The sequence below is a fragment of the Choloepus didactylus genome, chromosome 15, assembly GCF_015220235.1.
Source record: "Choloepus didactylus isolate mChoDid1 chromosome 15, mChoDid1.pri, whole genome shotgun sequence".
In the NCBI taxonomy this organism is placed as follows: Eukaryota; Metazoa; Chordata; class Mammalia; order Pilosa; family Megalonychidae; genus Choloepus; species Choloepus didactylus.
Genome location: NC_051321.1, coordinates 63,294,052 through 63,319,187, shown reverse-complemented (window position 1 = coordinate 63,319,187; position 25,136 = coordinate 63,294,052). Strand labels below are relative to the sequence as shown.

The window sequence follows — 25,136 nt, the reverse complement described above, 5'->3', positions numbered from 1 at the left end:
CAAAGCCTGAGGGAGTTTGTCACCATTAAACCTGTCCTAATGATGCTGAAGGGAGTTCTTCAGACTGAAAGGAATGGACAATAGACATGTATCAAATCAGCATAAAGAAGTAAAGAATTCCAGTAAAGGTAGCCGTGAGTAATTATAAATGCCAGTACTATTTTATTGTATTTTTTGGTATGTAACTCCACATTTTACTTTTACAGATTCTAAAATGTAAATGCATGAAAATTAGTGGTAATTTAGGTGTACACTATATAAATACATAATTTATAACAAGTGCAACAAAAAGGTAGGGGGATGGACTGGTTATAGGAACAGTGTTTGTATATGCCATTGAAGTTAAGGAAATGCAGACTCGAATGATGCTCTAAACCAACTAGATCTAACAGACTTATATAGAATACTATACCTAACAGCAGCAGAATGCATATTCTGTCTAGTGCACATGAGTCATTCTCCAGGATTGACCATACCTTAGGTCACAAAATAAGTCTCAATTCATTTAAAAATACTGAAGTCACACAATGCATCTTTTTTGGCCACAATGGAGTGAAGCTAGCTATCAGTAACAGAGAGAGGACTGGAAATTTTACAAATATATGGAAATTAAACAACACACTATTAAACAACCAATGGGTCAAAGAAGAAATCATAAGGGAAATTAGGAAATATCTTGAAGTGAATGAGAACACAGCATACCAAAATGTAGGTGATGCAGCAAAAACAGTGTTGACTGGGAAACTTATAGCTCTACATGCTTACAGTAAAAAAGAAGAAAGATCTCAAATCAGAGACCTAACTTCATAACTGGAAGATCTGGAAAAAAGAAAGGCAGAGTAAACCCAAAGCAAGTAGAAGGAAGGAAATCACAAAGATTAGAGCATGGATAAATGAAATAATGAAAATACGATAGGGAGAATCAATAATACCAAAGGTAATTTCTATGAAAAGATCAATAAAATGACAAACCTTTAGTGAGATGGACCAAGGGGAGGAGGGAGAGAGGATACAAATAACTCAAATCAGAATTGAAGAGAAGAGTTGTGTATGGACCCCACAGAAATACAAAAGAGAGTAATAGAATACTATGAACTATATGCCAACAAATTTGATTACCTAGATGGAATAGACAAATTCCTAGAACCATACAGTCTATCTACACTGACTCAAGAAGAAATAGAAGATCTCAACAGACCAGTAACAAGTAAAGTGATTGAACTAGTAATCTGCACCCTTCCAACTAATAAAAGTCCAAGATTAGATGTTTTCATTGGTGAAACTATTCTGTGAGGCCAAGATGACCCTAAAACCAAAGCCAGATAAAAATATCACAAAAAAGAAAATTTTATAGACCAGAATCCCCCAAAAATTTAAATGCAAAACTCCTCAACAAAATACTGGCAAAACAAGTCCAACAACACATTAAAAGAATTATACACCATGATCAAGTGGAATTTATCCCAGATATGCAAGGGTGGTTTAACATAAGCACATAAATGAAAGTAATACATCCTGTTAGTAGAATGTAGGGGGGAAAATAGAAAACATCATCTCAATGTAGAAAAGTTATTTACCAAATTCAGCACCCCTTCTTGATAAAAACACCATTGAGTTAAAATTCTATTACACCAATAGTCAATGTGCCTACTGTCACCACGTAATTCAAGGTTATAATGGAAGTTCTAGTCAGAACAATTAGGGAAGAAAAAGAAATAAAAGTCGTCCAAACTGGAAAGGAAGAAAGGAAAACTTTCCCTGTATTTAGGTGACACAATCCTATAATATAGAAAACCCACAAAAATTCCACAACAAAACTGCTAGAGCTAAGAAAAAATTCAGCAAAATGGCAGGGTATGAGAGCAAAATGCAAAAATTGGTTGTGTTTTGACAGAGTTCTACACAGATGAATAATCTGAAGAGGAAATCAAGAGAAAAAAGTAATTTATAAAAGCAACAAAAATAATCAAATTTCTTGGAATAAATTTAACCTAGGATGTAAAGGAGTTGAACATGGAAACTACAAAATATTGCTAAAAGAAATCAAGACCTAAATAAATGTAATGACACTCCATTTACATGAATTGGAAGACTAAATATTGTTATGGTGGCAATTCCAATTTACAGATTCAATGCCATTCCATTCAAAATTACAAAAACCTGCATTTCAGAAATGGAAAAGCCAATCTTCAAATTTATATGAAAACATAAGGAGCCCTGAATAGCCAAAAACAACTTGAAAAGAATAAAATTGAGGACTCTCACTTCCTTATTTTGAAACGTATTACAAAGTTACAGTTATAAGCACATGATACTGGCACAGATACAGACTTATAGACCAAGGGAATTGAATTGAGATTTCAGAAATAAAACCCTCTTATCTATGGCCAATCAATTTTTGACAAAGGGTGTCAAGTCTATTCATCGGGGAAAGAGTATTCTCTTCAACAAATTGTGGTGGGAAAACCAGTTATCCATACGCAAAAGAATGAAAGTGGACCCCTCCCTCACACCAAATTCAAAACTTAACTCAATGGATTAAAGACCTAAATATAAGAACCAAAATTATAATACTCCTAGAAGATAATATAGGGAAGCATCTTCAGGCAGTGGTTTTTAGACGTATACCAAAAGCATGAGCAACAAAAGAGAAAAAAAAATATAGATGAATGGGACTTAATCAAAGTTTTAAAAAGAAAAAACTTTTGTACATCAAAAGGCTTTATCAAGATAGTAAAGACAACCTACAGTATGTGAGAAAATATTTAGAAATCATATATCTAATTTGGTATCCAGAATATATAAAGAAATCCTATAACTCAACAACAAAAAGAAAAACAACCTAATTAAAAAGTGGGAAAAAGACTTGAATAGACATTTTTCAAAAGAAGATATCAGATGGCCAAAAAACATATGAAAAGGTGCTCAATATCATTAGCCATTAGGGAAATGCAAATCAAAACCACAATGAGCTACCATTTCACTATCACTAGAACACTTACTGAGAAAACATGGAAAATAGCAAGTGTTGGAGAGGATGTGGAGTAATAAAAACACTTTTCCTGTTGGAATGTATATTAAGTATAGAATAATCACATGACCCAGAAATCCAAAATGATAGCAGGAACTGGAACAGATATTTGCACACCAGTGTTCATAGTGGCATTTTTCACAGTTGCCATAAGATGGAAGCAACCCATGATGTCCATCAACCAATGACTGGATAAACAAAATGTAGTACATGTACACTCAATGGAAGATTAGTCAGCCATGGAAAAGATGAAGTTCTGATACATGCAAAAACATGGATGAACCTTGAAGACATCATGTTGAGTGAAATAAGCCAGATACAAAAGACAAATATTGCATGAGCTCATTGATATGAAACAATTAGAAAAAGAAAATTCATAGAGTCAGAAACTAGAATACAGGTTACCAGGAGCTGGGGTGGGGTAAGGAATGCTTAGTTCATATAGAATTTCTTTTTAGGTAATGGATGGTGATGATGATAGCATAGCATTATGAATGGAATTAACACCACTGAATTAAATATTTGAATGTAGTTAAAGGGGAAGTTTTAGGTTATATATATATATATGTTACGAGAATAAAATTTTTTAAAAAAGACATGATTGTGCAACTCAAAAAGTGTATCCTAATAAAAACTATGGATAATTATAACATTTTATCATCAATTGCATCAAGGTACCACACTGATACGAGGTGTTAATTATAGGCAAAACTTGAGTGTGCAAGGTGGGGGTGGGGCGTTATAGTTTTCTAGGTGCTAAAACAAATACTATACAATGGTTTGGCACAACAAGAATTTATTGCCTTACAGTTTTATAGCCAAGAAGACTTGGCTTTCCCCTGGGGTCAGTATCTTCTGGCTGGCCTGCAACCTTTGGGTTGGGAATGCACATGGCAGCATCTTCTCCTTTCTGGCTACATTGACTTCTGGCTGTTCCTCTTGGCTTCTCTTTCTGTCTGACTTTCACTCTATGCCTATATAGAACCTCTGTTATCTTGATTTGGTTGGATAAATCAACTGAAGGTACTATCTTGAAGAGATTTTATTTACAGTGGGTCTACACTCATCACAATGAGGACCAAAATCAAGAATATGTCCAACCTGGGGTTCACAATTCAATTCACTGCAGGGAGTGCATGGGAACTCTATTTTCTGCATGATTTTTCTATAAACTTACTTGTCTCTAATTTGTAAACAAAACAAAACAAAACAAACATTTTTTTAAAGCCACAGTGACCATCTATTTGTCAAGAAATCAAAGGTTACCTAAAGTATCCAACATTGTCTTGGTGGAAGTATCAACAATGTAAAACATTTACTTATAACATTTACTTTCTAGGGTGGAAGATTATTGAAGGCCTTTTTATGGGTAAAATATAGGATGAAATTGTTGTGCATTACAATTGGATAGAAAATGGTATTAAAATTCATACATGTATATTTTCATTTTTTATCCATTCAGAGTCTGATGTCATACTTTCTGCTCAATAAAATACTCCTGATCCCTCTATAACACTTCGTGGGAAGATATTATTTTGCAATTTGACAAATAACTCATAAAAAGAGATCTGTGACAATATAGAGAAAAAAATTTTTTTGGCAGAAGTGAAAGGATTGCCTGCAATTTTTCTTTGTAATTGTTGCATTTTTCTTTTTTTAAAGTTTGTTTCTGCCAGACTCTAGTAATTTAATAATAAAGTGTATGCAGTATATATAGGATTTTTGTGGTTTTTAGAGAAGTCTGAGTTCCTGACTTCTAAGACCCTTGCTTCCGTCTTGCGTTCCTCTGAGCAGTCTTAGACTTGGTGATGGCAGCTTAGTCCAAGAATCCCTCGTCAAAATGAAGTCCGCAAACCATTCACATTAGAATCGGGTACAGTGCTTGTAGAATGCAGACTCCTAGCCACCACCCAAGACTTCCAGTGGGTTGGCACTAAAGTATTTTTTACAAACTTCCAGGTGATTCTTGTCCACTCTAAAGACTGAAACCCACAGCACTAAGATTATACAAGGTCCCTTTATCAATGCCACTATCTCTGGACAAAATGGGAGTGATTTCTATCAGCAGACATGCTGCTTTATGCTGGCTTTCCTCCCAGGCCTCTCTTCTTTTTTTAATGGAATTCCTTTGGCATTCTACCCTTTGCAGCCCAGCACCTACTAATAGATAAGGTGTCCAGCTGACTTTTACTTATACTCAGCAACCAATTAACTGTTTTTCATAAGGTCGTTTTTAGGCTGTTAAGTCAGCTCAATTCAAGGCTCTAGAACATCTGATTCCACAGGTGTGATAACAAGTTTTAAAGCGCAGATCATTTGCTTTGAGGAGCACACATTCTTCATAGTCTTTTATTGCCCTTCTTCATGGAATACAGTGGCAAAGGCTTAGGAGCCAGATTGACCTGGGTCCAAATCCCTGCCTCGTCATGCACTAGTTACATGACTTTAGCAAGTAGCATTTTCTCTGAACCTCTTTCCTCTCACCCTATACAGAGACTATACCTATCTGCTGAACTCAGAAGTTTTCACCAGGACTCATGGAAGGAGGCAGAATGGAATACTGGGAAGAGCACAGCTTTGGGGTTCAGAGAGAGCTGGTGGGAATGCCAGCTATCCTTCTTACCAGCTATAGGCTGTGGGGCAAGTTATTTTACCTCTCGAATAGTCCCTTTCCCCAATGTCATCGGGACTAACTAAAATGATCCAGACACATGGTGAATGATCAATAAATTGTAACAATTATTATTTTCAATTTGGGAATGAAATCTGGCACAGTGCCAGAGACACAGACATTTTTGTCTAATTATTATTTTTTAAGGAAAAATATTAACTATTTCTAAATTCATGGTGGTATTAAATACCTACGTTTTCTTTCAGAATTATTATGATTCTTTATAGTTATTGCTTCTGTTATTTTTTCACATGGAAAGAAAAAACAAATTTGCTTCCCTTGATTAAAAATGGGCAAATATAACAGTATAAAACATTGCCTACACTTTGATACAACTGAGTTTCCACCATGTTCCTGAAAATCTCTTTTTAATTTTAAACAGTTTTATTCGCATACCATACAATCCATCCAAAGTGTACAATCAGTGGCTTTCAGTATAATTACAGAGTTGTGCATTCACCACCACAATCAACTTGAAAACACTGCTCTGAAAAACAACAACAACAACAACAAATCATCGTGGATAAAAATGTCTGTCTCTCTAGCACTGTATAAGGGGTATGGGATTTTTTTATGATTATTAATGTAATGTTTAATTTAAATTTTATGGACATAGTTATCAGCTGCACAGTTACAAAGTGGACTTCACAGTCAGGACAGACCCAGGATTGAAAGCTTGCTGTAATATTTCTTAGCTCTCTAACTTTAGCACAAGTTGCTTAGTTTTTCTAAGTATCTGTTTACACGTAAAGAGTGGTAATATTGAGGCTTTAATGTGGTTTTAGTTCACTTTTTTTTCCTCCGTTCCTTTCTTCCTCCTCGTCCTCAGACCTTTCTCCCCAGGAAAAGAGTTACTGGTTAGGACACTACTCAGGTTTACAATGTTACAATCAGATTCTGGTTAATAATTCTGATATACATGTTTGTGTCTAAATCATGATTGTGGATTTTGAATGATTGATATGGTCAAAGGTCCCCAATCAATTTTCCCCTAACATTCCAGTAGGCTACTGTTTCTAAACATAGCAGAATCTTTGACCCCAATCCCATATCTTCCTGTATTTTCATTGATGAAGACATAGTAGTGATTACTTTTTTCTCTGTCTTCCTGATTGTACCATTTGTTGTTGTTTTTCCCTTTCTTTGTTTCTTCCTTTCTACCTTGCCCCATTGCATCCTGGGCATTTCTGAGTTTAATTTCCTCAGTAGGACAACAACAGAAAAGATAATTAAAATGATTACCAGAAATACCATTCTAACCAAAATCAGGCATAATAAAAGATTTTCTTTAGCATTCATTCAACAACCATTTTTTAAACACCTACACAGACATTCTCAATTTACCTAGTGCACATTAAAATTACCTAGGGACTTGTTTAAAGCCTGACTCCCTGGCAGTCTCCCAGACCACTTACATAAAAATCTCTGTGAGTGGGACCCAGACATCAGTATTTTTAAGCTTCCAGGGCAAATGCCATATACATCCAAGGTCAGGAAACATGCTTGACACTGACCTGGTAAGTGGATCTGAACCTTGGTTTCCTTATTTGTAAAATTAGCATAATACTTGCCCTGCTTACTTACGATATATGAGAAAGGGATTTTTAGACCTCAAAAAGTAAACCAAAAATCAAGTTTTAAAGTAAAATGTTACTGGAATAATCAGGATGTTCACTGTTAATTTCTTTCAACTTTCTGTATGTTTGAAAATTTTCATAATAAAATAAGGAAAATGTCAAAAAAACATGAATATATGAGTACTGGTTTCATCTATGACAAATATGTACATATTCTTTTAAGCAGACAAGCCTTTTGAGGAAGTTGTTGCTATTTGAAAAGGATAATGGATAATCTTGCTAATCTCCACAAGTTTGGATGTTTCTAAAATGCCATTTATTTCTACTATGTTTTATTTAGGTGTATATTAACAATTTGTGCTATCAATCTAAAGTGCATTATTATTACCAGTTATTTAAAGAATGATATTATTCTATTGATATTGCATTCCCAGTGCCCAAAGTCATCTACAAAAGTATAACCTGAATTAGAAATTAATGGTGTAGCCTATTGCTAAAAAAAGGGGGGGAGGTGGGGGGTGGGGGGGTATGGTGTGTTCTGCTTAAAAAATAATATAATTTATACCAAATCCATTACAAGGAATTAAAACTCTAAGATGTAAAATGACCAAGCTGTGGTAATTGTGAACTAGAGTTATTAAAATAGGAATGATATTTTTATTTTTGTTAATCTTCATCTTACCAAAAATTGTCTATTCTGGACAGATAGAAATGAATAGGCAATTCAGTAGAATAAGTCATAAAGAAGAGCTTCTGATATGTATTTGTTACATAACGATTTTGTTGAACTTCAGTAAAATTTCGTGAAGCACTTTGTGTGGAACACTTAGAATTTTTCCTATAATCCAGGAGTATTACAGCTATTAATTTTAAACAGAAAATGCTGTCTCTTTTCTCATTAATGGTAGGAGACAGATGCTTTACCTGAAGCGATGTTCTGTGAGCAGCCCTGGTAGTCAATCACATCATTCATATAATGTTGGAATTGTGCTCTTGGCATTTGCTTATTCAGAAATAATGCATATCATTAGAATTTTTTACTGTGATTGCATTTTTAGTTGATGTACTCTGCTAGACCTAACACTGAAATACCATTGCACAGAACATCAGTGATTCTCCAAATTTTGAGAAAAATACATCACATTCTGAACTAAGAGGTTTATATTTCATGCGTACCCGAGTCATAGAAAAGACTTCTCTTTTTTCCTTAATCAGTATAAGGCATAAGCCATTTCCTCCTAAGTACTGCTTCTATTATATGCCATCCTATAAGGATGCAGTATTGGCCCAATGCATGAATACTTGTTATCAAAGTCCCATCATTCCATTTGTCATTAGAGTAGACATATGGGAAACTGTATAATTTGGACTTCAAACATCTGATAACCAGATGGCAGGTTAGCCTCAATGTAGTGCAAACAATGTCTGTTTGCAAGGCTGATATTTGCACACACATCTTTGGCAGATGATGGTAAAGCATCACACAAAAGAAGCATGTCTCCTGAGTCATGCAGAAGGGAACATCTTCCTCAAGTCTATTTTCTCTCATCTCTTTACGAAGACTAATAGGTTCCTTTAAATATAAATATATTTTTAAGAAAGGTTTTGAAAGTTAAATCTAGAGAATTATGTCTCCAATATGGAAAGTTTTTTTCTTCTTATTTTGTTCCTCTCCAATTAAAGTTCAGGCTTAGAAAATCTCTTCTGGATGCTTTTGTTTGTTTGTTTGTTTTAAAATCCTGGCCTAAATGGAGTTAAGCTGCCCCGAATAAGCTTACCATACTTAAGTACCTCATTGTGAGATGTATGTATGTAAGTATGTATGTATGTATGCATATTTATGTGTGTGTGCTTTTGACCTAGACTTATATTCATGTGTTTTTCAAACTCTTCTCAAGGAAGCCCATGGAGTATCATAAAAAGATGTCCACAGTATATGGTACCTCTAGAGAAAGTATTTATGATAGTTAAGAACTTGGACTCTATAATCAAAATTTCCCCTGTGACCCTGGAGAAATTAATCACTGTCTCTGTGCTGCATTTTTCTCATCTATAAAATAGCAATAATAGTACTACTATGTAGGGTTGTTATGGAGATTAAATGAGGGAATGTATGCAAATTTTTTATCACAGAGCTTCTCCATAATAAGAGCTATGTGTTAGCTTTCTTTTTATCTGACTGTCTTCTGTACCACATGTTTTACCCAGAAGATGTAGAATATGTTTGCAAAGCATTTAATAGATATTTTTTTTTTCTGAATTGGACATAATTGAGTCAGGATCTACAACTGCTCAGCCATGTGACTTTGAGTGGACCTTTAACTCTCCCAAGCCAGTTTCCTCATCCATGAAATGGGAGTGATTTTTGTTGTCGTGTCTTCCTCACAGGGTAATTATATAGATCAAATAAGATAATCTATGTGGAAGGCATCTGTTTAGTTTGAATATGTAAGGCAGAGAGTTATAATATTACTTTTATCTACAAAAAAGAATGAGATCACTGATTCAGGCTCACATCTTAGTCTAGCAAGCATTATAAGGCACATACACAAAGAATTATATTGAAGGTAAAACATGCTAACACATCAGAAAGTTCCAGAGCATGTACTTTGATAAAGCTCAAAATATGGAGAAATTGTTTCTGACTCTGGAAATAGTGGAAAGAAAATGAATATACACCAGCCAAGCTTTAGCACAGGTTCTAAAGTGTTTTCAAAATGTTGTCACATAATTATAATTAATTAGCAGATTAATTATTATTTATGATGCTGAAATAATAGGCACTCTTCATTTGTAGCCAGATGAGAGGAATTAGGAACGTATAATAAAAGCTGAGGCAATCTCAGCATTTGGAGAGATATAATTTCTTGGTGTATTAAGAGAACATCAGAACACTTATTTGAGAGCCCCTTACTCAAAAGTGTTTCCATCTGAGGAAATTAAAAATGTATGCTCACTGACACTTGGCTCAAGGCATTTTGTCAATCAGCAAACATTTGGTTCTTTCTTCTTTCACTGGGCAAAGGATCTGTCTCACTAGCTCATGTGGTTTAGAAAATACACCAATCAAATAATATAAAATCTTGTCTATAAGTCAAGTGTTTTTTCAAAAAGTCAAGTTAGGCAATTATTCTGAGTGTTTGACTTTCTAAAACCCATATTTTGGAAAAACTTATAAGAAAAAATAGCCTGTACTGCCTTTAGTTTAGGATTTTCTCTGGATCTAGGTCTCCATGGTAATGGGGACTAATATTGAACCCACATAGAGCTAAACCCTCTCACTCAAGAATCCATAAAAGTGTCCAGTCTTAAGTCAGACAGTCTTTCCTTTTTGTAGCAGAGTAATGCCCTTCCTCCCCATCTTGGAAAACAAGGTTTTGGAAATGCTGTTAACACTTACATGGATTTGTGTTAAAAGGGAAGAAAAGATGAATGGCTGAGACATGCATGTAACTTCCTTCTCCCCATCTCCACTTCCTCTTTATAGCATTGCCCTTTAAAAGAAGGATGATAAAGAAGGATGATATATATATATTGCAGTTCATGTTCTGAAAATGATTATGTCTTATTATAATTTTTGAATAAACATGTCCTGCTTATTAATTAAAATTGTACTGTGCACAAAACATATCCTTACTTTGTGTTCTTCCAGCTAATGAGTCAGAGTACTGAGAAGATTATCTTTTACTTTATTTTTTTTAAATTGCAAAATATATCTGTTGCATATTGTGCTCCATCTACAGAATTATACTACATTTGAGTAAATTTTAGGTAATGCCCATCATAGAATATGGCTCCATTTTAACATGGGCTTTTATCCTGCATTAAACTTGGTAATTTTTGCCTCAATGAAAAAAAGTAACTGTTCTGGTTAGCTAATGCTGCCATTTTGCAGAACACCAGAAATGGATTGGCTTTTATAAAGGGGGGTTATTTGGTTACAAAATTACAGTCTTAAGGGCATAAAGTGTCCAAGGTAAGGCATCAACAATAGGGTACCTTCACTGAAGGATGGCCATTGGCATCTGGAAAACCTCTGTTAGCTTGGAAGGCACATGGCTGGTATCCACTAGCTCCCAGGTTGCATTTCAAAATGGTGTTCTCCAAAATGTTACTCTTGGGGCCTTTTGTCCTCTCTTAGCTACAGCTCCTCTTCAAAATGTCACTCTTAGTTGCTCTCTAGGGTCCCTCTGTTTGTGAGCTCTTTTTATAGGACTCCAGTGAACTAATCAAGACCCACCCTGAATAGGCGGGGCCACATTTCCATGGAAACATTTAATCAAGAGGTCACATCCTAATCAAAGGTGTTACTCACCGTTGGGTGGGTCACCTCTCCATGGAAACACTCAATCAGAAGGTTCTAACCTAATCAACACTAATATGTCTGCCCCCACAAGATTGCATTAAAGCATATGGCTTTTTCTGGGGCACATAATATATACAAACCAGCATAGCAAAGGATGGTAAGGAGGGTGAAATTGCAAAGCAAAAGGCTGCTATACCTAAGAAGTGTTGTGCTGAATATTCTCTATTTGGCCTTTCAGATTCCGTCTCTCCCCTCCTGTGGCCCTAAGACAGCATCAATAGAGCTCCACTGCTGCCTTCTGGCTTCAGGTTGGGCAAGGCCAGTAGGAGACACCAATAGGAGACTGGACAACTGGAGGAAAGTGAGGTCTGGATTTTATTCTCCAGGTCCCTTTTCACAGAGTTACAGTTTGGCAGAGGCTATATTCCTTTTCCAAGGTCACTTTCTTTCAGGATCTTTGATACATCTATAGTTCTTTATGGATTTCAGTAACCTCACCCTCCTCCTTGTTCCTTCAGAAGTAGAGATGGGAAGCAAAGGTTTCCTATGTGGCCAGCCCTGTTGGACTTACCTCCCATGTTATAAATAGCCCTGTCATTAATCTCTCTTTGGTCACCCTTTCTGAAGGTTCCATCTTTTCCTGTTAGTTTCTGACTGATGCAGATAGAAGAGGCAAGAAAAAGAAGCCATGATTGCAGCTCACTGTGCTGGTTTCATACTCTGGTTCTGCTGCTTTCTAGCCATATGACTGCAAGCAAATCCCCTAAACTTTCTGGGCTGCAGTTTCCTTAACTGCAAAATTAAGGTCAATTGAACTAGATTACCTTCTAGATTCCTAGTTCTAAAATTATATACTCTGTATGCAACTCAATGTGTAGAAATGATCATTCCCATGACATACCACTAATAAATTTTTCAGTCACTTACAGAGGGAATGGAAAAAAACCCACAAAAACCCCAATGAAATTGAAGTCAGAACTTAGTTGATGTCGCCAAAAACTTAGGGGATATAATCAACATATTGAAATTGCCTCATTTAGATGTTTCTGCAGTGTTCTCTCCTTTTGGATGTAAATGTTATCAAAATAGATACATTTCTTGACAGTCCTCTTGAAAAGATTCTGTCTACAATCAGGTTGGTCTCTGATTGGTTTGAAATGAAGCACTCTCAGCTATCACTTCACTCTGGCACCAATTTAGATATGAGAGATGATTTTTAGGTTCCTACCCCATTCTGTTTGGAAAGAATGCTCTGTGAAGCATCACTTTTCTGATTATTGCTTGTGTGCTCTTTGATCAGCCCTATCTACTACCTGCTTCTGCTCAGTTACCTTGTTACAAGGTGAAGGAAAATTGAGAAATGAGAGCGAAGGGAAAGTCACCATGACTACTAAAGACAGGAAGTATGAATATTTGAACAATCTCTATATTTTAATTTGGTTATCTCTTGTGGATGGTGCTGCAGCTGTGACAGTTTTAGGGCTCAAATTGCTTGGTCAGTAGAGCAAAAGAATATTTTACTGTTGAAACCTGCAGAACTGTTGTAGTGGGTCCCCAAGTCTCTAAGCCAGAAAACTGAATGATGAAACTAGATGAATAGAAGCCAACTCAGAGAAGAGGATGGCAAAATTGTACATGGTTGAGTGGCTATGACCTAAAATGGGATATGAGAAAATAGCATCTCAGGAAAATGCCAAGATTGTGAATTTGTATAGAATAGAACACTTTTCTGTTAAAGGAAATGAAGTCTTCACTGAAATGTCATTGTAATTGGTTTCTCTTGCTGTTGTTGAAGTTCCCTATCATTCATGGTATTATTTTACTTCCCTATCAGGTAACCTATCAGGTATCAGAACTTCCTAGCTGTTGGAGTTCTTACTCACTGGAGAATGTATAATATGAAGGATAGGCTATTGGTGTTCCCATTCACTGGAAAAGATGTAATGCACAGCATCGTCATCTCTTCTGTTTCCCTCCATAGGACTGTATGCTTTCCTCTGTCATTTACCACTCTCTGTTCTACTTATTGGATTCCTTGTCTGTGTCCCCCAACTACATTTTTATTCCTTATTATTTCAAATTTGGAAGAGACGTAAAGCAGAAATGTTATCTTGTATTTATAGCTTAAAATTATTTTTTAATATCCATTTTCAGTAACAATTTCTATCAGATTACTTCAAACCTCTGTTTTGGAGAGAAACTCACCTTGGTTTTTCTTTTGACCTTTTTGGATGATTAGCAATACTCCTACTCAGGATTCACTGGAAACTGATAATAAGGGTTGCCTCTGACTAGAGCATATAGAGAGTGGGAAGGAAATTCACTTTTTAACACATATACTTTGTTATTTTTTCTTACCATGTATTACATATTCAAAAATATTTTTCATACAACCCAAAAATAATATAAACACTTCCACTCAATTCATAAGAATCATTTTTAGATTTGGTTTTGAATTGTTTGAATCTTGAGATATGATGATTTCAACTCTGTAAGCTAAGATGCCCTTGAATGTGGGCACCCATTTATTATCAAATGTTCCTACTGAAAAGAACCATTTCCTTTTCTTTAAATTTTAAAGTTTGGTATTCATTGACACAATCTTGGAGACTAATGATAATCATTCTCTGATTCCTTCTTTTGCCTCTCCCAACTTCAGTCTCCAAATCGTACATATTTGAATATGTCACTCATGTCCTTTTTTTCCAAGCCTAATCACTGCCCTAGTTTGGAACCTCATTATTTCTTAGTGGGAATACAGGCATTCACTTAACTTGTGTTCTTGCCTCCAGGCTCTGCTCTCAGCAAATGGTTCTCCAGATTGCAACCAAAGTTAGCTTTTCAAACATCTCTGATCATGTCCTCCACTTGCTGAAAATAAATAATAAATAAAATTTAGTGATCCCCATTGTCCACAAGACAACATCCATTAAACCCTTGGTATTCTGTCTCTAACCTATAGATCTCATCTTTGCGATTTCTTTCAACATTTATTTATTTGACTTTTTTTTTTCTTTTCTTTTCAAGTGCCTGCTAAGGTGTCAGATACTGTGCTAGGTTCTGGGGATATAATGAATGGAAAAAACAAATGAGGTTCCTCTTCTCCTAATGTTTTGTGGTGAGTAGGCATAGGAGGGACAGGCAGATAATTTAATAATCTACACAAATAATCTTGTTTATTCACAAGCAGGGATCAGTGCTATGAGAAGGAGCTTAAAGCTAGAGCATTTTACGTGAGGGAACTGACCTAGTCTCATAGCTCAGAAAAAGTTTCCTGAGTTTATGTTGTTAAAACAGATCTGGAAAATTAACTGCAGCAACCTCAGGTGGGATCACATGCACACCCTGGCATTCCAACCTGCTATGCTTTTTCCTTGGCCTGTGCTCCAGGCTTTCCTTACTTCATTGAATATTTGGTGACACTCTCTCTATCTTCCCCATTTCTTTCTCTTCATGGAGTGTTCATCATTCAAGATTCAGCTCAAATATTACTCCTAAGCACAGTCCTCCCTGACATTTCTCATGGCCCCGCTTCTTGAAACCCATGATGTAGAAGAATAAATGGTGCTTATCTCTTGACTCCCACATCATTTTGTAAAGGTACATTATGTCTTAGCATCTATCTAACTGTTATACCCACATTTGACTATATTTCTCGCTCCCTCTCTTATTATATCCTTTGTATTTCCAAAACCTAAAACAGTGTGTAGAAAAGTAAAAGCTTAGTGCATATTTATTGGATCAAGTAATACCTAACAGCAAATTAGTGGAGTAATTGTTTTAGAAATGCTGTCAGTTTTAGTGGCTTTAAGTTATAGCTATCTACAGATTGTCTCTCTCTCTTTTAAAATGCTCTTAATACAAGAAGTTCCAATCATAAGGAAGTGAAACATCTCTGTTATTTTATGATTCGATTTCTTGAAACTTGGAATGCATTTCCCCAAAGGGAAGGACAATGAGATCTCTCTGGTTTCCAGATATGTATACAAAAAGCAGAGCTGTCCAATGTAAATACCCATTTTTACATACCAATGTAAAAACATTTTTTTTTCGACACTTTCTGACTTTTACTAGTGGTATGATTTGATTGTTTGCACTCACCCAGAAAAAAAAAAATACAAGCACTTCCCTTGCTAGTTCATTGTAAGAATTGTATAAATTAGGGCAGGTAAAACAGTGCAAGCTCATTATTACAAGATTATTCTCCTCCTTGTCCCTCCCTTCCCAGGAGAGACATTTTAGGCAATTTTGTCAGCATGTGATTACATAGGCAGGTTGCTGAGAATGAAAGATTCTACATTTTACAGGCTTCTGCAATTTCAGGAAGCGAGGACCTTAGCATTCACATCATGATCTCCATTCAGCCACTCACTCATTCACTTTACAGATGTTGACCTAGTACTCTATATATGTCAATTACTAATTAAGCAATGGGGCATTCAAACCCTAAGGGTATCACCACTTTCCATTTCCAGAGCAGCTTGGATAGACAGGAGGAAGAGAATTGGGTCTGGATGAAGAAGGCCCAAGAGTGGGTTTGAGAAGATTAGCCAGGAGGCCTCAGCCCAGCTGACTCCTGGATGACTCCAGGACCTTTCTCTTTTAGGCATCGTGCACCCGCTGGTTATGGGCCCTGGCTAGAGGCCTTTCCTGTGGTTTGTTACAGGCACAGCAGGAAGGGCCTTGCTCAATATTTAACTCTGAGCCAGGATATGCCTTGTATCTCTGGAAGCCTGAATGCAGGAGACAACTTTTGGGAAAGTATCTAAAGACAGAGGGGTGATTAACTGGGGCCCTCCTTATATGTGTGGGTAAAATGGTGCCCATTCTTATGAAGAAGGATGTGAAAAAAACTAGCAGTTATTATGTAATTAGGTCTATTCAAAACCCTTTTTCTGTAATGCAACAACTTTTCTTTCTTCATCTTTTTAAATGATACTTGCAAAATGACAGCATAATTTCAGCACAGAAAACCGAATCAGGATTTGGAATGATGTATTCATAGAGAAAATAAATCTTTGGTAGGAAGAATTACTTTTAATTCGTCCATAATTTGTAAAATAAAAGAAATGTGACTATTTGATTTGTTCCTCTGTGTTTGTAAAACTGTGCTCTAGTCTAAAACAGCTGTGATGCCTAATGCATATATGGCCGATGAGGAGGGCTAGGATGTTTGTTAATGATAGAGATTTGGAAAAAAAGAGTGGTAGTTATTCAATACTGTATTATTTATTATAATTTTGAACTTTGCAATTACAAAGCTCCTGTAATCCACAGAACACAGTGGGAGGTCGAGTGTTCTAAGGTCACCTGCTGTGTTCCATTGCAGTGCCAGTTCTGCAACAGCTCATAAAAAGCAAAACCAAGTACTGGTGACTTCACAGAGCCATTCGCCCTTAAAACGTGTTTATGAGTCAAGTTCATGTTATATATTTTCAAGAAAAGTTAGTTTGATTTTTGTGAAATGCAATAAAATCTCATTAATGGGGGTTATGCTAAGTTGGAACTAGGCTGAGATGTACTTGGGTATGCAAAAGATGGGTTTATTGAACAAATAGTGCAAAAACATTGTCAGTGAAATACTTTAAACTCCTTGGAAGAATACAATATTTTATATTACTGAAAAGTATTATTTTTTATAAAATATTAATTATAGAAATTAGAATTTTTTAAATTGATAAGTTCAAACAGATAGCTTTAAGGGATTTCTGTTTAGGATATATTTGCATAAAGTCAATGACAAATTGTATTAATAGCCTCCTATGCATCCAATTGGTGAGGGAGGGATTCCTGCCCTAGGATTATTATGAAGATAGCCACACACATGACACCAGACACCAGTGATGAGTTCTACAACAGTTTATTGCTCACATATAATCACAGCCCAGGGGAGGAGGACACTACATACCATACAGGGCCACACAGGGTTCCACTCAGGAACAGAGTAACAACCAGGAGCTGTGGGAGGCAGGCTTTATACTCTAAGGAAGGTGAGTTGTCCTTGGTTCCCATGGGATAATGTGATTGGCTTGTTTAACTAATTCTGTGGGTGGCTGGGGACTAAAACCTGGGCTGGCTGGGAACTGAAACCTGCTATTCAGAAACTAGCAGGAACTGCCCCTAGTCTGAATGGAGGTTTGTTTGGCTTGTGGACCTTATATAAGGGATCAGAATGGAGAGGAGAACTTGCAGTTAGGCCATTCAAGGCCCTCCACATTCCCCCCAGATGTAGAGGCAGCACATGATATTGGACCTTAATTCCAGGCTTTACCCTACACAGATAACACCATCACAATTAAAACTATCTTCTGTTTTCCAAGCACTCGGCTGGGTGATTTAGCTATTACTTAAAGGAGGTAAACATGTGGTGTTAGAAAATAAAATTGGATTTGGAGTTAAAAATCCCAGTTGGGCTGTCTACTTACTTAGCTGTGTGAACTTCAGCCAGCTACTTAAAATTTGAGCTTCAGTTTCTTCTCTATAGCAAAAAAAAAAAAAAAAAAAGCTAACAATATTTACATTTATAAGATTTTAGTAAAGATTAAAAATAATGTGCATAAAAGCAATTTGTGAATTGTCTCATATATGAAAGCAAAAGGTGAGCTCTTAACTAAATGTCCCATTGATCAATGAGATTTCTATAAAATTGAACCTCAGTTTCCTTTCCAAACCAGCTTTCTGTGAGATATATAATGTTCTATATTCATGCTATTATGTCTATTCATGTATTTGTGTGTGTGTGTGCGTGTGTGTAAGTTTTAATGTTTGCAAAGTCCCAGGCCTTATGTTTTCATGGTCATTTCTGGCTCCAGATTCTGCCCCATTGGACTCTTTCTCACACTGAGATCTCACCGTTCGCTTTCTTTCCCCTTTCCTCTGAACAATCCCATATGTGTCCTTGATCTAACATCAAAACCATCCTTTCAGGTATATTGCCAATTTGACTGAACATTTTAGGCAGAATAGGATATTGCAAAAAATAATAGAACAAATGCCAAATATAAGATAAAGCAAACAACTAAAAATTTTATGTAAAAAGCTCCCGTTGTCATAAATCCTACAATCACCCAGTACTGATTTCACTTTTGGTAAAATCTTTTCAGCTCTGCAGCATTTATGTTTGTTTTTATAGTCCCCTTTAACAGGCCAATAATCCCCTTGCTTCATTTCTGTAAGCCTCCCCTCCTCCTATTATGCAAAGTCTTGGTCATCTCTGTCCTTATCTTTGCAGGTCCAGTCACTCCTTTGTCCCTGGTCAAATGAAAGGTTTGCCCACTCTGAGTCAAACACTACCATTGTCAAGGACTTGTCAGAGGCTTAGAATTCCATTTTCTCCTGTCTTTTTCCCTTCTTGTCACTACATAGAAGGAAGCTTTAAACAAAATTATCTTTCCACTACTGAGACATATTCATCTCCCCTAGAAGACAGGAATGACTGCATCCATTTAGTTTTGTTTATCCCATAATGAAAGTATTAAGAAAATCTAGTCTAATTTCCCATCAGATGTTTGCTAAGACAGAGAAAATTTCTCCCTCCTACCCCAAATTAAGTTTATATTTTATCAAATTTAAAAAGTCTCTTATAAAAAAGACTTTTGATTAAGAAAATTGTGAGTTGAAACCTTAGTTCTATTATGTACTAGTTGAGTGATATTGTGCAACCTTATTAATATATTTGAATAATATGTGGAAAATAATGCTGCCATAAGTCTTTCCTGTAAAGATTGATTAAGATAATATATGTAATGTATTGGATGAAGTACCTGACACATTGTAAGTATTGGATAATGATTGTTGGATATAATGTAAATCCCACTTACATAGGATTTTAGTTTGCATATACCTCTATCTTGCCTCTTGAGGTCATTTACACTTTATATGTTAGAAGAAAAGAAGGAATAAAAATATGAAAATGTATGCTGAGAAAGTCCAGGGTTTTGACTCCCTTGGTTTTAGATCAAAATCCTATAAAACTGTCTCTTTAAAATTTCTAATGTTTTACTTACAGCAGTGTCTTTATGATATTTTTTTCTCCATGAATTTAAGTATCTTTTAAAGGAGTTATTCCATTTTAGATCATAACTAAGAACATAACAGTCTTTTTGAAATAATGAATTTATAAAATGATATAGGTTTAGGTTTACAAATAACCTAGGACATGAAGCTATAGATTCCAAAGGAAAGAAATGTAGAAAAAGTGATAATAATACCATAACACTGGTATAGCTGTATGCTTCTGATGCACTTGCTGTAACATCTGCTGCAATAACCCTGCAATGTGAAGATACTGAGACAATTTTCTTGTCTCTCTGAGTTGTGAGGTCAGCATAAAAATAGTTAGGAAACTATTTAATGTTTATATCTATTATGTGTCAAGTGCTTTGCAGATGATTCAATTATGACAACAGTGCTATGAGGTAGGTTATCATTTTACAGATAGGAAAACTGAGGCGCAAAGAAGTTAGGAAATTTGCTCAAACTCCTATCTCAGAATTTAAAACCAGAGCAATCTAACTCCAGAATATAAAACCTTCCCATGGTTCTTTGCTTAGAAGATGGAACACAGGCCAGTTGTCAATATGACCTGTCTTTTTAAAAGAGGGAACTATTTAAGGAAGAATTCCCATTTGTTGAGTTTAAACTTGTAAAAGTGATGAAAAACAAGACTATGGCATTTTTCAACCAAACATCTCTGTTAAGTGTTTGTATGAGTCTCTAAATCCCTTCCTCTCTCCCTTCTTCTCACAAGTCTTTATTTTGTGTCTGCTGTGTGTCAAGCACTAAATTGGGCACTGGGATAAAATGATAAATAGAAACAGACCATAGTATAGAAGTAGAAACAGACACATGATAGGAATGATAACCAAATATCATTCCAATGGAAGTAAACTTGCAAAAGAGAAGTGTCGCATGGTATTACAAAAGCATTAAGGGTATTTGATCTAGTCAGGGAGGGTAAAGTAGGGTCTTTGAGGAATTGGTGGTTTAAACTGAGCTCTTTAAGAATGAGGAGGTAAAAAAAAAAAAAAGAATGAGGAGGTGTTAACTAGGTATGTGAAGAGAGACTATTTCATACAGAGGGTTATGCATGTGCAAAAACCCTGAGACTTGGGATGAGGCTGCATGGTGGCATAAGGAACTGAAAGGTCAATGGAACAGGAAGCAGAATCATTTGTTGAGGTTTGTAGTGTCCTGGTGATGACTTGTCAGCAACCATAACACATTCTCTGCCTCCATTGCTGGGCTCTCTCTCCCTGCCTGTCTCCTACTACTGTGTCTGAATTTCCTCTGCTTGCAAGGACTCCAGTCACATTGGTTTAAGGCCCACCGTGATTCAGTTTGGCCTCAGCCTACTTAATAACATCAAAAATCCTATTTACAAATGGGGGTTCAATCCACAGGATAAGGGGTTAGGGCTCCTTCATTTCTTTGTAGGGGACATGATTCAATCCTTAACTATTTGTGTATGCGTGTGTGTGTGAGCGCTCATATTTGTGGTATGAAAAATAAAGAAGAGAGAAGCAACATTAGTACATTTTGATTTTTATTTCCATGTATAAATTTGTGCAAAATAGGATACCTAATTATTATCATAAGGTGGAAGTAATGGTTAAATGATTCATCCAGCATTCTAAAGGGCACTAGAAAATCTTGGAAAAATATCAAAGATTTCCAATACCCAATCTGTCTCTGTAAGCAGTAGAGTAGTTATTTCTTCCCTTTCCCCAAAGAAAATTATAATGTGAACAAAATCCTGGCAAAGAGTAGGAAGGAAATACAGTTAAATTAAAACATTACTCGTATAGAAAAATGGAAGAGTTTTGGCTTTTTGTAAAGGATTGGTGTTGGCAGGCAGAGAGGTGGCTGCTAAAAGCATAACTGAAGGTTTTATGTCTGACAGCAGGACCTGGAAGGTCAAGGCCAGAAGCCTAGTGCTTTGGCCAAATGATGGTATTTGCTTATTGATATCCTCTGGTTCCCTAGTGCTTGTTTTTTTTCATTTTACAACTTCCATTCTCAGCTCTTTGGCAGTCTTCAGCGTCATTGACAATGTCATTCTCAAGGCTAAGAAGTATAATTGGCTTGGGAGGTCACAATGATTTCATTTTTAATACATATACTGGAAATACATGAACAGACTCAACTACTAGCCAATTCTTAGAATTCGTGGCTGTTTCTTCAAGGATTTAATCACAAACAGTAAATGAATAAAATAAAATTAACTTGAGATTATTGATGAGAAAAAGGTAATAGAAAAGAAAATATATTTTAATCATAATACAATAATCATAAAGCTGAATGTTTTATAAAGAAGAAAGAATAAAAAATATTTCATTCATAATCAGGGAAGAGATTAGGAATAATTTTGAAAGCCAGGTTAGAAGATAAATATAGACATTCTGGTTGTGGGAGTATGCTTTCATTTATGAACAGGCAGAAATAACTAAGGTCTATCTGTTTCTTCACTTAGATATTGCTGTTAATCAGATGGCATATTGAGAGAAATAAAAACCTCACTGTTGCAGAAAATTCCTTTGGAAATGGTGAAAAAATACTCATCATTCTTGTTCTAGTTTGCTAATGCTGCAGAATGCAAAACACCAGAGATGGATAGGCTTTTATAAAACGGGGGTTTACTTTGCTACACAGTTACAGTCTTAAGGCCGCAAAACGTCCAAGGTTACACCAGCAATCGGGTACCTTCACTGGAGGATGGCCAATGGCATCTGGAAAACCTCTGCTAGCTAGGAAGGCAGCCGGCATCCGCTCCAAAGCTCTGGCCTCAAAACGGCTTTCTCCCAGGACGTTCCTCTCTAGCAAGCTTGCTCCTCTTCAAAACATCACTCACAGCTGCACTCACTTCCCTCTCTTTGAGTCAGCTCATTTATATAGCTCCACTGATTAAGGCCCACCCTGAATGGGCGGGGCCACGCCTCCATGGGAACATCTCATCAGAATCATCTCCCACAGCTGGGTGGGGCACATTCCAAGCAAATCCAACCAGCACCAAAATCGTCTGCCCCACAAGACTACAAAGACCGTGGCATTTGGGGGACACAATACATTCAAACCTGCACCCGAAAATGAGATTATCTTTCCAAATACAAAATACATTCATTCCATCACAATATCACAAAAACTTAAATCATTTCAGTAACAAAAGTTAAGTATAAAATCGCATCAAAATCAATTTAGGCGTGGTCAGTCCTAAGGCATAATTCCCCTCTAGCTGTGGATCTGTGAACTTAGAACAAGTTATGTGCTTCCAATATACAAAGGAGGGACATTCATAGGATAAACATTTCCATTGCCATAAGGGGAAACAGTAAGGAAAACAGGGTTAACAGGAGCAAAACAGTCCCTAAAACCCGCAGGACAAACTCCATTAGATTTGAAAGTCTGAGAGTCATTAACAGAACAAAGTTGCATCCTTGGGGCTTGAGAGAGCGGGAGCCTAACCCTTCCCAAGGGCCTGTTTGGCAGCTGTTTCCTCTCCAAATGCTTGGGTGAGTGCTCTAACATATCCACACATTGGGGAGACCACCTTCTTGGCCCCACCCTCCACAAACATTGGGGCAGCTCCCGGATTCCTTTCCATCTCCGGGGCACACGCTCAACCCCTTCAGAACAGTGGGGTGGCAGCCAGGCTCTCCCCAATTCCCTGGAAATGTGCTCCACCCTCTTTGGGACCTGAGGTGGCAAAACTCTTCCAGATCATCGAGGCGGAAAGCCTGCCCTCGACCTCCAGAGCAAACTCACCCTTTCCATGCATGTGGGCTGCTCTGCTCTCCCAGCCCGAGACCTCCTGACTCCAGACCTCAACCTCCATGGCTCTATCTTTGAAGAAATTTTTCCTTTAATTTTTTCCTTGTCTGTCTCCTCCAGTCCAGACTGGCAATGGCTCTGTCTATAAAGATCTCGCAAAAATTCTGTTGGCTTTGCGTGAAGCACACAGGGGTCAAAGCCATTAGACAATAAGACTTTCCACAAATCCTTTCTGGATAATTCCATCTCCAATCTTGGCTTGTACTGAAATGGTGGCTGGGTTCCATGTTTGGTTACATCCTCACATTGGGCTGTAGCTCCTGGGATTCCACCCCCTGGAAGCATTGGCATTTGGGGGACACAATACATTCAAACCGGCACATTCCACCCCCTGAACCCCAAAATGAGATTATCTTTCCAAATACAAAATACATTCATTCCATCACAATATCACAAAAACTTAAATCATTTCAGTAACAAAAGTTAAGTATAAAATCCCATCAAAATCAATTTAGGTGTGGTCAGTCCTAAGTTTATCTCTTTCTGCTCACATTTTACTATAAGCTGCAAGGAGAAGCCAGTATACATCCTCCACATGTAGTCTGGAGATCTCCTCAGCTAAGTATTCCAGGTTGTTGCTTCCAGATTCTTCCTTCCATCTGACAGCAGGACTCAATTTTGCCAATTTCTGTGCCACTTTATAGAGTCCATATTTCCACAGTCTCTTTAAAGCAGTTTTGGCCTTTTCTATCAAGCTCCTCACAATTCTTCCAGAAACTTCCCCTTATCCATTTAAAAAGCCATTCCAACATGTTTGGTATTTGCAAACTCAGCAGCAAAAAGCACCCCACTTCTGGTACCAAAATCTGTTCTAGTTTGCTAATGCTGCAGAATGCAAAACACCAGAGATGGATAGGCTTTTATAAAATGGGGGTTTATTTTGCTACACAGTTATAGTCTTAAGGCCACAAAACGTCCAAGGTAACACACCAGCAATCGGGTACCTTCACTGGAGGACGGCCAATGGCGTCCGGAAAACCTCTGCTAGCTAGGAAGGCAGCCGGCATCCGCTCCAAAGCTCTGGCCTCAAAACGGCTTTTTCCCAGGTCGTTCCTGTCTAGCAGGCTTGCTCCTCTTCAAAACATCACTCACAGCTGCACTCACTTCCCTCTCTTTGAGTCAGCTCATTTATATAGCTCCACTGATCAAGGCCCACCCTGAATGGGTGGGGCCATGCCTCCATGGGAACATCTCATCAGAATCATCTCCCACAGCTGGGTGGGGCACATTCCAAGCAAATCCAACCAGCACCAAAAACGTCTGCCCCACAAGACTACAAAGACAATGGCATTTGGGGGACACAATACATTCAAACCAGCACAATTCTGTTGCTAACACAATTGTAACAAACCCTCACTGTGAAATGTGTTTCATATATTTATGATATGTTTGATCACCAGAGACTAAGCATAGAATTTATCAGTTTTGGTGTCCTCATCATATCTTATCTGTAGTAACTAATGACTAACACCATTATCTTCACCTTTGTTAATAATGCCTGGAAGATACATAATGATCCTAAATTTACTCAAAGGACTCAATCATCAACTTTCTTGGGCCCTGTTTGTAGTGCTTTTTGTATTTCAGAGAAGTCATGGAAAATTGTTAGTCCTAGAAATAATGATGGATATTTTTCAAATCATTTTTAGCATGCACCACCCTCCCCTCAATACACAAACACAATCACAAACAAATGAAAAATAGAATTGAGCAGGTCATTAAAGC

The 25,136-nt window shown here is 36.8% G+C and overlaps 1 protein-coding gene across 4 annotated transcripts in view; it reads left to right on the top strand.

Annotated features, from left to right (window-relative positions):
- CTNNA3 (catenin alpha 3) overlaps nucleotides 1-25,136 on the top strand; it is a 1,946,492-nt gene that overhangs the window by 1,250,236 nt on the left and 671,120 nt on the right. For 3 of the 4 annotated variants that reach the window (XM_037805370.1, XM_037805369.1, XM_037805372.1), the window contains one exon: nucleotides 5,525-5,671. The exons of the other annotated variant lie outside the window; for it this stretch is intronic. In XM_037805370.1, the coding sequence (XP_037661298.1) occupies nucleotides 5,525-5,671 (147 nt within the window). The remainder of the gene's footprint in view (nucleotides 1-5,524; nucleotides 5,672-25,136) is intronic. 4 annotated transcript variants of the gene reach the window in all.